Source organism: Danio aesculapii, chromosome 5 (genome assembly GCF_903798145.1).
Source record: "Danio aesculapii chromosome 5, fDanAes4.1, whole genome shotgun sequence".
NCBI lineage: Eukaryota > Metazoa > Chordata > Actinopteri > Cypriniformes > Danionidae > Danio > Danio aesculapii.
In genome coordinates this window covers 20435083-20452049 of record NC_079439.1, presented here as the reverse complement: position 1 = coordinate 20452049, position 16967 = coordinate 20435083, and the positions used below count along the sequence as shown (strand labels likewise).

General features: G+C 36.2%; 1 protein-coding gene across 1 annotated transcript in view; it reads right to left on the bottom strand.

Annotated features, from left to right (window-relative positions):
* Positions 1-218: 218 nt before the first annotated feature.
* The window catches only part of ube3b (ubiquitin protein ligase E3B), a 31726-nt gene continuing 14977 nt past the window's right edge, over positions 219-16967 (bottom strand). The window contains exons 16-27 of the mRNA XM_056457512.1: positions 16379-16497; positions 16071-16185; positions 15795-15894; positions 13491-13610; positions 13181-13357; positions 10952-11200; positions 7899-7964; positions 7741-7799; positions 7202-7384; positions 5438-5549; positions 5260-5352; positions 219-3788 (exon numbers count right to left, since the gene is read on the bottom strand). Coding sequence (XP_056313487.1) covers positions 3597-3788; positions 5260-5352; positions 5438-5549; positions 7202-7384; positions 7741-7799; positions 7899-7964; positions 10952-11200; positions 13181-13357; positions 13491-13610; positions 15795-15894; positions 16071-16185; positions 16379-16497 — 1585 coding nt within the window. The 3' untranslated portion in view covers positions 219-3596. The remainder of the gene's footprint in view (positions 3789-5259; positions 5353-5437; positions 5550-7201; positions 7385-7740; positions 7800-7898; positions 7965-10951; positions 11201-13180; positions 13358-13490; positions 13611-15794; positions 15895-16070; positions 16186-16378; positions 16498-16967) is intronic.

Here is a 16967-nt window from a genome sequence, read left to right as displayed (position 1 = left end):
TGCTTTGAGTTTTACAGTTTCATGGCATATTGTTCTTACAACACACACCACAAATCCTATAAATAAAGAAAACCACCATCATGAAATACAAATGCACTTCAATTGCTGGTCCCCATTTACTTCAACAGTACATAAAAAAATACATATTTAAATTAAAGGGGACCAAAAATATTTTGATTATCTACATTATAGCAATAATTTTCAGTTTTGGGTTAAGTCTCCTTTTAATAAACCACAGAAATCTAATAATATATAATAATAAATGACAGTGAACATTCTGTTGTTTAGTAATGTTTTTAGATTTGGATATTCAAATGTTTAACATGATTGACCGACAATTAAGTTGACATTTTACAGAGGAAATTTTACTGTACACGTGAATAACTTTACAATGCCATTGCTTTTGTAACATACTGTGTATAGAACAACCTGCAGTTCATGTAGTGCAACCAAATTCAAAAGACACTTCTTCATCAGGCAAAATGAATAGAGACCAGACAGTTTTAAAGGTTGCTGCATCCCTATCGGAGAGAAAGAGAGCAAGATTCTGTGACATCAAGAAATCCCGGTGAATCGATTCACCGTACGGTCCATAAAGTCTCTTTTCGTTAATATTTTTGCATTTACATCATAATGTCAAACACGTTTCTCATCCACGAGCACTTGAACATCTTTCAAAGGGAACATCATGTTAATGTCAGTTCATTTAAATACCAAACTCTGCTATGGGACAGAGCCTAAGCCCTTGTGCATTAGGTCAATACGTTTATAACTTAACATTAACAGCAATGCATACAGAAAAAAAAGCCATTTCATCTACAAAGGTTTCTAAGCATCTTAAAATACTTCCATGCTGTGAGAACTGAGAGAGAGAGGGGGCAGACGGATAATGTATAACTATAAGTTTGCATATACTGCATACGATGGGATAAATGTTTGCATACAATAAATATTGTGGAATAACTACAGCCATTTACGGCCTTTTAGAGACCTGAAACTGAAGCGGAGGAAAAAATTACCACGCCATAATTCACTCTAAAGGAAAAAAAAAAATCAATGATACGAAATTATGTTTTGCAATAGAAAAACAAAGTCTGGTTTAGGATTAATATGCAAAACAAATACAAGATGTATATGCCAAAATAACATATGGAAAATTACAACTAAATAAATCAATTAAAGAGTAATTCAAGTTCTGCCATAGTTAACTGACTTGTTTTAACCCTTTATTCGTTTCAATTTATTCTGTTAGAAGATAATATAATGAAAGATAAAAACCTGTAACCATTGACTTCCATAGTATTTGCTTTTGCTTTTATGGGTGTTAATGGTTACCGGTTTTCAGCTTTCTTCAAAACATCGTCTTTTGTCTTACACAGAAAAAAAGAAATGCATAAAGGGTTGGAAACACTTGAAGATGAGTAAATAGGGAGTACATTTTCATGTTTGTGTGAACTATCCCTTTAAAAAACACTACATCATTGGAGTATGGGTTTATTTATAGTTGTTTAACTATATTTAGTACAACAAACACTACTAATATACTGAACCAAATTATAATTTCAAACGTAATATAAATAATAATAATTCACATTTAACTATATTTAATATTTTGATTTAGTAAAATAATCACAAATAAAACATTTTGGTAACACTTTATAACTACACACTATGAATCATTTATTAAGCATTAGCATATAGTGAGATCATTATCTGTTAAGCATTAACTCTACATTAATAAACGTTAGTAAGCAGTTTATAACAGCCATTACAAATGCTGTATTCTTGACACACACACACACACACACATATACATATATACACATATACATATATACACATACACACACACACATACATACGTGTGTGTGTGTGTGTGTGTGTGTGTGTGTGTGTGTGTGTGTGTGTGTGTGTGTGTTTAGAATAGAACTGAGCCTTTAATTGTCATTTATAAGGGATTTATAAAGCATAAATAGCCCTCACTTTAGATGAGGTCACAAAATTGGATGAATTTGAGTAAATAAAGCATTTATGTGAAAAAATAATCATTGACAGAGTACAAAAGTACAATCATTAAGCACATTATAGAGCATGTGAATAGAGCATGTGTAGCTGTATATATAAACTGCTTACTAACGTCTACCAATGTAGAGTTAATGCTTAGTGTGTATTTATTATAAAGTGTTACCAAATTTTCTTGTTTGTTTTTTTAATTGACATTTTATTTGACCTGAAAACAGACTCTGCTTTCTTTTGCAAAACATATTTCCGAAAGCCTTAGACTTGGTGTGTGAAAGTCTGACCGTAGTCTTTTTTTTAAATGACAAAACAACAGCAGACTGACCTGTGTGACGCACTCAGAAAGTCATTTCAATCATCCAGTGACATCATGTGAAGGAGATTTTGTTTTTTGCCTACTTTAAAACAACCCAATGACCTTTCACCAGTCACCAACTCCATAAAGAAAAACAAAAGTTAATGCCTACAAGCTAGTCGTCTTCACTGTATGGCTTAATTCCAGTAGTATACACCATAATAATTAGTTAGTGGATGATGACAAAGTGAGCAGTTTGATCGGTTAACTCCAGGTTGAAGTAAACATCTTTTTAGTGGTTAATCTGTTTTTTTAATCGTAAAGAAATGGGTTATTTCAGTGTCTACGTTAGTTTGGAGAGCTGAAAAGCATCAGAAGTATAACAAATAAAACACAATGAGCAAAACTAAATGATATTAGGCCGGTGATGCATTCTGGGTGCACCCTGTAGTGTTTATACGATGAGAAAGCAGGAACGGAGAGGTGCAAGGAACATCTCATTTGACATACTGCTAACTTTGCTTGGCTGAAGTCGATCAACAGAGCTGGGTTTCCTCTCAATTCGGTCCTCAGGTTCAGCAGACATGTAGTGCCTTAGGGATTTGAAAGGATTTGCCATCGAAACAGGCAAACGCCTTCTTTGTGTCTTGAGTTGCATGGCTTGCATTGCATTAATATTGCTTTCCTGTTCCCTTCCTGGGGGATTGAGACACAAGAGACCTGAGAGACGACGCCAAACTGTTTCTGCAGATCCTACATTAGTGCATCCGTCGATGCGGACGCTGTAGCTTTAAGAGGAGGTTGAGGAGTGTTCGCTGATGAACAGACACAGTGCTTAGAAGCCAATAAAGACCGAGGTTGATTTAGGTTTGGAGTATTTTGAATGGAGTTTGCCTGCCTCTGATCATCAAGTGAAGTAGACAGATCCTGACTTGACAACGTTGAGCTGGTTTGAAACTGATTGCGTAAGGCCTTTGGAGCTCTTTTGGCTTCAAATGCTGAAAATGAAGAACATGACGCCACTAAATACTACTCTTCTTTCAAAAAGTCTGACTAGATCTGTTCAACTCTGTTTCGTTATTTTGAGAAGTTAGTTAATTCGCTTGCCATTGTGCGGACAAGACGATACACACTGATGGAATATTTCTCCTCGAGGAGCTTCAACTGAAGGCCACAACGCAGAGGAAGCAACACCATGTTCATGAAATGTCTCCTGCTTCATTCTCTGTGTGGCCATCGGCTGTCTCGCTGATGTCTGTAGATGTATGGTGTGCTTTGTGGGTTATGACAGCTCAAAGCCAGTGTTCATGCTGATGGCGTAGCGGAGTTTGTCTCTGAGGATGCTCTTCTTGCTGTAGTTGGGCAGCTTGAGAAGGTTGAAACAAGTGGAGGATGTTGGGAGACGACCGCCAGGCTCTTTCTTACGTATGGTGAAGAAGCCCCGCAGAACGCTACCTAAAGTGTCGCCTGTGTCCTGAAAACCAAAAATCAAACAACATGAAACAGCAAGATCCTTGCAGAAAAGTGTATGGAATAAGATGCCGTTTACACCAGAGCACTTTCATTTTAAAAGTCATTTCAGAATAAAAACGCTCCTCATCCAGAATTATTGTATTTTAAAAAACATCTCTGTCCACATTAGACTGTCCACACCTAGACGTTTATTCGGAACCTGGCACGTTTGCCCCCTTAGCCTGGTTTGTTTGGGCATATGTGAAACCCGCAATAGCATGATGTCTAACTGAATTGTTAAAAAAATATATAATATAATGAACATTTTGGTTAACTCGACTTCTGATATAGAATCGATATATATTTTCCAACCCTTGACAATTGAAATGAGGTTGTGTATTGTAACGAATAGAGGAAGATCAAACACATTTCATTGTCATATAAACTTTTTAAGCAGATCTCGGAAAACCCACAAACTCCCCCACCAGGAATTTGATAAGAGTTTACACCCACGGAAACCATCTTGATAGGCGAGCCTCAAAGCCTTTCACACTTACACATGAAAAGAACTGGACCTTTCTGAACTAGTCTTTACTATATCCTAGAATGTATGTACTGTTTTTTGTGTGTGTATGTTCATGTTCTTTGCAACCTAGGTAGACTGCTATGTCTGTGCTAAATAGTGCTTATTGATGATTTACTGGTGGTATATCAATCTTCTTGGTATTAAAACCCTTAGATGTATTGCTTAAAACAACATCACAGAAGTGTTTGGCATGTATGCACAGCTGTTGCGGTTGTAACTGCATGCATTGTATTTTTGCACTTGTCACGTATGCTGAGATTATAAATTTGTTAACATTTCTCTTTGACCACTATTCAACAAGCAAGTGCAAATCGCCAGACATGAACATTGGGCCATAAAGCTGGACTTGAGTTCATTGAGTTCATGACATCAGTAATCCTATTTAAGAAAAGCATGTACAGCTCACACCTAACTTGTTATTATAATTACTAATACTCATAATTTTATAAGCTTAATTTGCTATAGTATGAAAATTCTGTTTTGGAACTAAACAATCAATCTATAGGTGTTAAAGCACCCTAAAATACACGATGCATGACTATTCGTGCTACACATGATATGCCAGCATCCATTATTGCAGTCTACAGGTTGTGTAATGGTATCATGAAAGGGGCTTGACAAATCAGGAAACAAGCAACAGTCCGGAAGACTAGTTAGAAAGCGATTGGGAAAGTCAAGACCTCCGTTTTCAAAAGTTTGCATTTGATTTTGTCTGTACTGAAATGAATACCAGCGTTTACAAGTTAAAACAGGGTCTTCAGAATTGTAAAAACACTCTGCTTTCATGGGTCAAAGATGGCGGAGTAGTGTGGATGCGAAGTCTAACATAACAAAACAAAACTTAAGTGTTTTAAAATGAAAATGCACTTGCGTAAATGGCACTTAAGTCGATGAGATAATGACCAACCTGATCATCGGACACTTCCACACAACGGATGGAAAAAGGAGGTTTGAGGTAGGCAAAACCGAGGAGAGGAGGTCTTGAGCAGCTGGTGACAAACTATGATGGAATACAGCCCCTTAATGAACAGTAATAAACCTTGAAATACCTCAGATAAAACTTAAAAGCATGTGATAAATACTACCTTCAGGAACATGGCTCTCTCATCAGGGGTGAAGTCACTAGAGAGGATGTCCCACAGCCAAAGAATGACTCTGTGGCTGCTATGGAAACCTCCATAGTACACAGTGTGCTTTCTGAAAGAGAGAGAGAGACAGGGAAAAAAATGAAAAAATCTAATTCACAGGCACTATTATGAATAATCTTTTTAGGACTGTTCTTCACAGCATGTGATTATAAGAACTATCTTTTATGATTTCTCTGCTGACCGTGGGGAAAGCAGATATGAATGTGGTGAACTACCCCAAAATTCTAAATGTACACACTGTCAAGTGGTTTAAAGACCTTTTAAGAGTTTCTAAATTTTGTTAAACATACAATAAATATAGTTTGAAGAAAGCTAAAAACCAGTAAGCCTTGACCTCTATAGTAGGAAAAAGAAAATACTATAGAGGGTTTCCAGCATTCTTCAAAATATCTTCTTTTGTGTGCAACAGCATAAAGAAAAGCAAAAAGGTTTGAAACAAGTGTTGAGGCTGAGAAAATAATGACAGAATTTAGTTTTGGGTGAACTAACCCTTGTGACACATAAAGTTAGTTAATTACAAGGCCAAAGACCAAAAACATCACATAGCTGTCTTTGTTGTAACAGTGAGGAGTTATAAAATATAAATATAAAAAGCTAAAAAAATGTTTTGTTAACACTACACATACAATAATATCATTCCAGCATAGAAAGTGCTAGTATTACATAATTGCCAGAAGCTAGCTCTCTGAAACACTCACATTGTCACCCACTGAAGCCAAGCAGGGCTGCGCCTGGTCAGGTCCTGGATAGGAGACCACATGAGAAAGCTAGGTTGCTGCTGTGAGTGGTGTTATTGAGACCAGCAGGGGGCGCTCAACCTGCGGTCTGTGTAGGTCCTAACGCCCCAGTATATTGACGGGGACTCTATACTGCTCATTGAGCATTAAACCAAGTTCCAGACTCTTTGTGGTGATTAAAAATCCCAGGATGTCCTTTGAAAAAAAAAGTAGGCCTCCTAACCTTCCCCCTATCATAATTGGCTTCATTCCTCTGTCTCTTCTCCACCAACCAGCTGGTGTGTGGTGTGCGATCTGGCACAATACGGCTGCCGTCATGTCATCCAGGTGGATGCTGCACACCGGTGGTGGATGAGGAGATTCCCCCCAAACATGTGTGAAGCGCTTTGAGTGTCCAGAAAAGCAATATATAAATGTATGGAATTATTATCATAATAATAATAATAATAATAATAAATATTATTATTATTATTATTATTATTACATGGTTCTGCATTTAAAACATTATAAAACAGCAACATTTTTTTCACCTGAGTGCTATTTAGACACACTCTATTATAACATAAAAATTCTAGAAATATCACAATAATACCATTATCCTAGGTTCTTTAAGACAAAATACTTGTGTGGTGAATATCTGACCATGTGATAGCCCAGACTGATGACATTAGGCCATCAGGAATAACAAGGTGTATCTGTCCACAGAATCTGTGATGAATGAGATTACTTTCAACTTTTCTAATAGAGCAATTCAAGTTTAATCCATTGCACAACTTATCCAGTTTATAGTTTAAAAGTATACAATGCAAAACCAATAAAATACTAGTATTAAGAACTAGTGGAGACCAAAATGTATTCCAACCCACCAGCTCAAATTTGATTACTGTTAGCGAAAAATGGTTAAAAATACTGAGAGGATATTTTGGTTAATATCACACAGCCCTATTAAAAATTATTGTCTCACTTAAGATCATCCAGATCTATCTCAGCGTTGTCTCCCGAGATGAGCCTCTGGACCTCCGGGGTAGAAAACATGTGCAGCCACTCTGGGTTGATGATGCTGCGAAAGCCCCTGATGAATGCAGCCGTCTGCTCCTTGATCTGAGTGTGCATGCGGAAATGGGCCATCAGGTGGATATAGCTGATCCTGGAGGATAGAATGATGGATAACGATTAACACACACACACACACACACACACACACACACACACACAAATAAAAAAGAGAAAAGCTAAACCAGGCTGACTTTTTTTTTACATAAAGAAAAAACATGAACCTTCTGTTCAGACCTATTAGTTGCAGAATAAGGTAATCCATTTGTGAAAACAACAGGTTTTGTCTGTGGTTGCAAATCCATAATTGCTTTTTGAACCGCTCGGCATCCAAAACTAATTAGTTTTTTCATCGGGTCATTTCTTCTTATTGCACTGAGTGTGAATAGGAGGGCAGCACTGGCATGGAAATTTTATTTACACTTGACCTAAGAGACAAAATGAACTCACTTGTTTTCATTAGTGACAGGCATAGTCTTTCCACCAGGAATGAGCTCATGACAGACTAGCTGTGAAAAGACAAAAGGAAGCAAAGGTGTGCGTATATGAGAGAAAGAGGACACAAAAACAAGCAAGAAACAGATTTGGCAGACTCAAAAGTTGCTTACCTGCCCCATAACCTCTTCATCATAAGATAAAGTGAGACCAAGGTCACTGACATCCCCATCATAACGCTGAAAAAAATATAATAAAACAATGCACTGCACTCACTGGCGGAAAAAAAAATGTAATTTAACAGCAGGAGAGTACAACACAAACTCATTTTTAATGATAATATAATAAAACTTTTCTATATTTGAGAAAGCAAAGAAGAAATGCTTATAAAGTGATTATTTAGTCATAAACTATTAAGAATATTAAAAGCATTAAGCCAAAAGATAAGCAAATCTTCACAGAATGACTTACTTCCATCATTTTCTACAGATATAATTAGCCAAATGGTTCATTTAATACAAAATGAAAATTGTTTTGTATATTTTAAGGCAATTCTCATGGCAAAACAATTAAGAAAACACAAGTACAATAAAAATAAATATAATAAACATCCGCAAACAAACAAACAAACAAACACGTTACATTAACAATATATGATACAAATTCTAAAACTTTCTCTGGCAAAACTTTAATGAATAACTCACTAGGTGGGTTTAATATGAAACAAGTTTTAGACCTCACAACATAGAATTTTAATAATACTCATTACACACAATAATTCATGATCTTGATAATAATTGCAGTGCTTCCCACAGGTTTGAAATATACTTACGGTGGTAGCCGGATAGAAACACACCTTTTACCCACCGCACATAAATAGTTAACTATATGTGACAAATAAAACAAAATTAGATTTTTAAGACTGTAAAAAAAAATCCACTATTAGTTTTACTTTTATGCTATTCATGAGCCATGACCACCCACTGACAGGTAAAAGCTGCTTCTCTCTATCTCTCGTTCAAGTTTAGGTTACATTACTGGCATGACATTTTGTACAGTATTGCCAAAGCACTTTAGATGTATAAAATATGTAATATATCAACATCAAATTAATAAAATATACAGCATATGAGAAATAAACGACAGAAAAAATTAATAAAAACAGACAATATCTCTAAAAGTTATACTAATTACAAGAATAAAACGTCTAGATTATTTAAATAAGACAAATGAGTTGATTACACATTTCTAATAGGGTACAAATATTCTGTAGCCAATTTAAATGTAATTTCATCCTCTCAGAGTATTTAGTAAAGTTTTTCAGAGTGCTTTAGATTAAAGAATTATTTATTTAATGTCTCTCTTACAGCTGTGCGCATACAATTAACGACAGTTTAGAAAATTAAAGCAAAACCAAATCCCAGACATTTTAGTAGATTTAAGCCTAGTTCACACTACAGGATTTTAAACATCGGCAGATCGCTGTGCCGTTTACACTACATGACTTGATTTTGTGTCTTTTAATCGCTGTGGTGTTCACACTCCGTGACACTACGTAAATGATCCATAAGAGGTGGGTCACAACAAGATCTGACAACAACTCGTTCGCCAACAGCTCAGTCCAGCTACCAAACCACAGCCAACAAAATTTTGAGGGAAGAGTCATCAGAAAAAGGGAGCATTTAAAAACATCGTCAATCAGCTGATGCATCAGCAGATCAATCGCTCATCTGCAAGGTTAAAGTGGATAGATACACAGAGACTTTTTAATTTTTGTAACTTAATAACTTTAAAATAAAACTAGCATATCTATAACACCCTGACGTTTTCTAAATATTTGAGTATTTCTTTCTAACATTGTTTTTTTTTTATTACAAAACAGTAAAGAACTGAGCATTTCTACCTTTAATTACCATATTGGCCAAAATGACTGCATGCATGTCTGCTACTTTTCGCTGTGACTTTAAATATGCATGCATTTTTTGCCTAGCAACTTCCTGCTGACATAAACAAAATTTTCTGATAGCAAAAAAAGAAATTTACTTCAGATATATCTTTCAAAACAGCATATTCTGTGCTGCGAAATAGCTCCTGTTTAAAAGTGAAAATGAAAGCAAGCCCCAGACCTTTGCGTGTTCTAGTATCTTAACTACATATTTATAGGCTGTATTACCAAAAAATATAATATTTTTAGGGTAATGGTGTCATCAAATATGATGACAGACATTCAAAGCTTAATTTTAATATCTCAGTAGAAGCTTTGAATGTAAATATGACGTGACAATATGGTGCCTTATATGAAAACAGTCAGAATGAGCAGTATGGTAATTCTAATAGTTTCACAATTCTAGTTCCACTGTTCATATAACCTAGTCTTGTGTTTGTGTTAACACAGAATAAAGCGAGTGCATCAATGCCCATTCTGGCTAGTCACAGATGTTTCTGTTGATCTTCTGAGCACACGGCCATTCAGCTCATGCTGATATGCTCTCATTGGCTGCAGCTCGTCACTACATCTGACCACACGTGGGGTCGAGTCGGCCGACTGCTTTGGAATATTCAGCATGCTAGATATTGAATTTCCCTCTGTGAGGTGTCGGCGATGCTTCAGCGAGCCTCTTTGATGAGTTGTTCAGTAGTTCACACATAAAGACTGCCAAGCACCCGCAGATTTTTTCCTGATCACAGCCCGATCTGTCAGCTAACTCGTTAACTTCCAAATCGGGCTCAAATCAGGCTTAAAATCCTTTAGTGTGAACTAGGCTTTAGAAAACTAACTGCGTCCCGGCCGGATGCAAAAAGGTGTGGGTCTCTATGGGTCTGCAGAGCACGTGAGATTACCTGTAGGAGCGCACACAGGATGATCAGCATAAAACGGGTAAAGAAGAGAAGATTTTCCACTACTGAATCGCTCGTGGATGTTTGTTTATTTTGGGAGGATACAAAAAAAGTGTAAAAGGATGATAATAATAACAACAAAAAAATGTGTCACTAAATATACTTGGGTGGTCGTTAATTTACCTGGGCGGCCCGCCCAAGTAAAGTCTATGTGTGGGAAGCACTGAATTAGTTATTTTTCATTAATATTTTTCTTTTTTTAATAACATTGGATGAAAAAATATTTATAGAATAAAGTACAATCCAAGCACATTTCATATCTTAAAATCATAAATCAAAATCAAGCATTTTTCCAAACTTTCTCTGTAGTAGTCAGATTATCACTGACCTTAATGGAGGTGAGGTTTTTGTAAAACTCTGAGTCGAGCGAGGGCAGCTCATCTATGGAGCTATAGAAGGTGCTGTGATGGTGACCCAGAACCTGACTGAGGAAAAACGATGCAAATGGCACGTCCACCACGATGCCTTCATACATGGCCTTTCCCAGCATCTTCCCCACAAATTCAAACAGCTGAAGGTGGTTCTCATGGATGCTGGAGGTCGGGGAGGGGTATAATCTCTCATTCCCACTGGTGGTCTGAAAGATAGAAATAAAACTATGTAGTGTAGGTTTATTGGCGAAGTAAGCCACAAGGTGTCTGCAGGTTTTTATGAGGGTAAAAGACTTTTAGAGAGCTTTTTAACTAAAAAAAGATTAAGGGAAAACAATTTTGAAGAGAAAACAACAGCAATGTGTTGAGAACTGCATATGATGTTTATATGTAGCAAATGAAGAGTTGTATTATAGCAACAATTTAAAGCAAAAATACAAATAATCTAACTTGCTTCTTAACAAAATTTGCATCAAATATGTTAAGGCTTGAATAACCCTGAATCAACCACTTGAGCAGCGAAATAACTTTTACATTCTGATCAGACCCAATGTAAGTCTCTATGCCTCAGTGAGAACGTTTCCATGGACAGCAATAATCTGATTTAATATGATTAAGATCGGATTAAGACATGTGGAGTAAGATAATTTTAGTCGCACTATTGAAGTGCAGTACAGACATGTAAACATCTTAATCAAACTATTACCATCATGTAGGATTTTTGCTGTATTTCGCGACAGGATAGTCTATACACACACGGCTGCTTGACACTATTCTCTGCACCTACCGAGACAGTGAAGGACCACAGACACCTGCATCGCGTGATGCAGATGTTTATTTCCCCATACGGCATGTGGTATCAAATTCCATTAAAACAACACTCTTCCAGCAGTTCATACGAGCATCCAATATCTCGTTTTTTCAAGGGGGCATGCATGAAATTTTCCTTAATGAAAGTGAAAGTGCCAAACTGCAGTTAAAGTCGACCAAATTATAAATGAATCACCCGAAAATACATGAAACTCCGGAGGAAATGTGGATAATCATTATGATGATATATATAATATAACCATCTTGATATGAATATTTGATACTTGGCCTCACAATTTAAATTTTTTGTCACCTAAAGTTTGCTTAATCTAACACATTTATACTTGCAAAACTTTCTTAAAGTAATGTTAAATGAATATAAATAAAAATTGCAGCAGTCTCAGGACAGCTCCACATACTACAGCTAGTTGGCGACACTAACTGCTTCAGTGGAAGTCAAAAGCGAGTCATAAATATCTTGTATATTGGTAGCAGTTATCTGACTCATGTGACGCACGAATTGTAGGACTACACATTATCATTGTTTTATATACACAGTGCATGCCACAGACTTAATATAATAAAATAAAATAAATAAAATAATAAATCTGTATTTAATAGGTACAATGACATCCTTGAATGAAGTCCTGAATTATGTAAACACAGTGAATGATAATAAATGGTGCCAATGATAACCATGATGATATTCATTGTAGAAATAACGCCTGCTCTTCACAATATGATGTTACATACAGTTGAAGTCAGAATTATTAGCACCCCTGTTTATTTTTTCTCCAATTTCTGTTTAACGGAGAGATTTATTTTATCTTCGCCATGATGACAGAAATAATATTTGACTAGATATTTTTCAAGACACTTCTATACAGCTTAAAGTGACATTTAAAGGCTTAACTAGGTTAATTAGGTTAACTAGGCAGGTTGTTGTATAACGATGGTTTGTTCTGTAGACTATCAAGAAAAAAAATTGCTTTAAGGGGCTAATAATTTTGACCTTAAAATATTTTTTAAAAAATTAAAAACTGCTTTTATAAAACAAAATAAAACAAAAAGCGAAATAAAACAAATAAGACTTTCTCCAGAAGACAAAATATTATCAGATATACTGTGAAAATTTCCTTGCTCTGGTAAACATCAATTGGCAAATATTTAAAAAGTGAAAAAAAGGGGGCTAATAAATCTGACTTCAACAGTAAGTAAACAATACCTCACTGAAATGAATACAATGATCAAATGAGACTTGCTGCTCTGATTTAAGAACTTTTCAAGACCTTAATTTAACACCGACGGAAACCCTGAAGCCAGGTCTTGGAATCATTCTTTGCCAGCCTTTTGGAGTAAGAGGGAGTAGTGTATACCTTGAACAGATTGAGCGCTGGGTTGAAAACCTTTTTGATGATCTCCTCTAAGAATTCTTTAAATACACCATCCTGGTCAATTCCAGCCTCATCCACTCCTAAATCATTGACAAACTTGACACGGATCACTCCCTTAATGGAGTTGACAGGTAGACGCCGCAGCTGATCATAACCATCCTGTGACAAGCAAAAGACAGAAAGACATCATTACTATTTTACGATTCCATTTATGCTCTTTCCACACAGTTTTCCTCAAAGCAACTAAAATTGTATTTGAATAAAGCAATAAATTAAACCCATGACCCATTACCTCTAACATACGTGAACGACGAATCGTTATATGGGTCACATGAGGAGAGGCGGAGCTTGTTTCCACCAATCCTAGACTCTCCTTCTCTTTTGTCACTATGTTCCTGAACAGCAGCACTCTCTGTAACAAAATTAGTAGATTTCAACATTTAGCATCAAAGTTAAGATTGCCCTTTTTCCCCCTTTCATGAAAATGAAAAACGGTTTCTGAAATGAGAAAAAATGTATAGTGCGGTGCATGAGTTTGTCCTCTGGGAACCGATTGGGTCATTAGAAGATGGGCATTGCTAACAAAATGGTGAAAGATTTGAATGCCAGTTTGCATTCGGTCATGGAGGATTACTGTCCATTAGAATCACCATCAGCACCCTCCTGTGCAGAATGTTTTCAGATGGCCGATGATGAGAACGAACAGATAAATTTTACAGACAGAATCGTATCATATTCAATCAGACTGCCTCCCTCAAAAGCAGGTTAGAAACAAGACCTGCACTGATAGCACTGATATATATTTCTGTGTCGAGTGATCAGCGTGACCCAAGGTGCATGCCTTGCGTGTAGCGGTGCATTTACACTTCTGCATGCTGTTTGTGTTGCTCTGCAATAACACTTACGAAACGCTAGCTGGCAGTAGGTTTTTATGTTCCTCTGTGTCGAGTTTCCTTGCGGGTGTTTTGTTTCTTATGAACGCTACCTTAATGTACAAGTAGCTAAAACTTGCACATTCTGAGGTGGGAACCGGCGAACGTGCAGCAACTTTAATCATAAGATAAACACAAAACAAAAGTTCATCTTGAGCTCCTTCATGGGACTCAACACTTGTAAACAATCGCTCCATCGGGCTCACGGATCTCAGCACCGCTCACATTCATCACTGCTACCAAGCTGACCAATCACAGAGCTTGTGCTATGTGTCGTTGCGACATGTAGTTAATTTTTTTGAGAGGTGCACGTCAGCATTGGTGTCAGCCACGGCGAGGGCTATGCGACCCTAGGCTATACGCGAGGCGCACCACAGTGCCTTTTTAGCTGACAAAAAAAAAAAGCAGCACGGTGCGCTTTTTATGTAGGCAACGACTGAATCAGCTGGGTACTGTGCCAGAGTTTTGCTGTTGATATTGGTATCATTATAAAATGTAATAATATTGTGATATTCAAGATTTGCGAAGTCATAACAGCACCAGATAACTTAAAACAAGCAACCACAACTCCGATGTTGTCTTGACAACACAAACAATGCAGTCACCTTAACGGAAACCCCGCCTCTGCTTTCTTTCGATTGGAGAATGAAAAACACACTAACATAACGTGCTTTTTCCGCTCAGACTTGACTGTTTTTCAACTGCGAGCGCACAGTGCGTAATGGCAAAAACGCGAGGTGCAGCAGGTGAATAAAACGCAAGGCGCACAGGGTGCATAAGCAGCACACAAAACGCTCGCGGCCATTAGTAAATCATTCAAAAAAGACGCCTCTCTACGCAAAAAAAAAAAAAAAAAAATTGCATTTGGTGTGATCGGCCTCTAAATCAGCCTTAAAGGGATCCCATGTGACTACAAGTGAAGAAAAGTCATTTCGAGGGAGGAGGGAAGGTTATAGTATTTGATTAAATTATGAGGTGCAAAATCATTATTTTCAATATAATGAAGTGCACCAATACATCATTTTTAATAAGCATTATGATATACAGTTGAAGAACAATTAATATAATTTTTTAAAAATATTTCCCAAACGATGTTTAACAGAGCAAGGAATTCTTCACAGTATTTTCTATAATATTTTTTCTTCTGGAGAAAGTCTTATTTGTATTATTTCGCCTAGAATAAAAACTGTTTTTAATTTTTTAAAAAGCATTTAAAGTCAATATTATTAGCCCTATTAAGAAATATTTTTTTCGATTGCTTTCAGAACAAACCACTGTTATACAATAACCCAGTTAAGCCTTTAAATTTCACTTTAAGCCGAATGCTATATATCTTGAAGAATATCTAGTAAAACATTATGTACTGTCATCATGGCAAAGATAAAACTATCAGCTGTTAGAAATGAGTTATTAAAACTATTATGTTTAGAAATATGTTGAAGAAATCTTCTCTCTGTTAAACAGAAATATGAGAAAAAAAATACAGGGGGGCTAATGATTCAGGAGGGCTAATAATTTATTGGTTTTTATGCCTACAAAAACTAATGATTTTTTTTTAATCAAATGTAAATTATATTCTCCATCTCATTAAACGAAGATTAAATCCTTAGTTGATCCAATCAACTAAATCATTGATAATCTCTGGCTTTGAGATTTATTCTCACATTTTTATGTGGGATGACATGAGGAATGTACTGAAGCAGCAGCTGCGCTCTCTTTTTGCCTTTCTCCAGCTCTTGGAACAATAGACTGGGCTTCAGGTCCCTGTTTTCGACACACAGTGAAAAAGAAAACAAATGAGACTTATTTTCTAGGTCAATACATTTAGCTTTCCCCTACAGGAATATAACAAGCAGCAATTTATTTCATTTGAGTGGACCCGAACTCTAAAGTAAATCCGCAGAGCAATTTGGCTCAGTGATAATGTGAGGACGGCATACTTGCGGAGCCAGTGATCTTCAGGCGTGAATCTCCTGCGACAGTCCCTCTCGTACAAAACCATCAGCCAGCCGTGAACACTGTGGAATAAGTCCAACTTCTCCCCTTTGGCATTCTCTAAAACAAATTTAATGACCACACGAGAACAGCACGTTATCGCCAGCTCCATATGCAGATGGTTCAAACAACCGTGCTTTATCTAAATGAAGCTGCAAGCACAAGAAAAGACTGGAGAACAAGAATGGGGAAACTAATGCATGAAAAAGCTTCATGTTGTAAATAACAAAAGCATAGGCTAAATAACACCTACCTAAAATACCATCCCAGACCATCTTATACACAAATGAGTTGAGGAATGAGGAGATAGTGACAAGCTCTTCCATTTTGAAAGAAATCTGTTCCTCGTACACCTCGATGTCATCCAGAATACTGTAACAGCAAAGAACATTTTTGTAATATTTTGATCAAGTTTTTATTTATAAACTCATACAATGTTCAGCATCAATGAGTAAATCCTCTTTTGAAAATGAATATTTTTATCCATTTCTCTGTGAATCTATCCAATAATTTTTGATGCATTTAAACAAGTTTTATTGAACAGTTTTATCCATTAATATAAGAGTTTAGTCACCAAACATCTTTAGGAATAGAAGTATAATACATTTAATTTCAAATTAGTTATTGCAAAAACATTTGAATTACAAACTATAAAATTTCAACTAAATTTGATATTTAATATTTTTCCACAACACATTAATATGGGTGTACTCTGATCAGGCATTGAAGTGTATTTTAAAATAGAATACCAAACACCTTAAGTTTAAGTGTATCAAAAAAAATTACTAAATACAGCAGCCACAACATGTATCAATGTAAAATACTGTATTTTTGTATTTTAA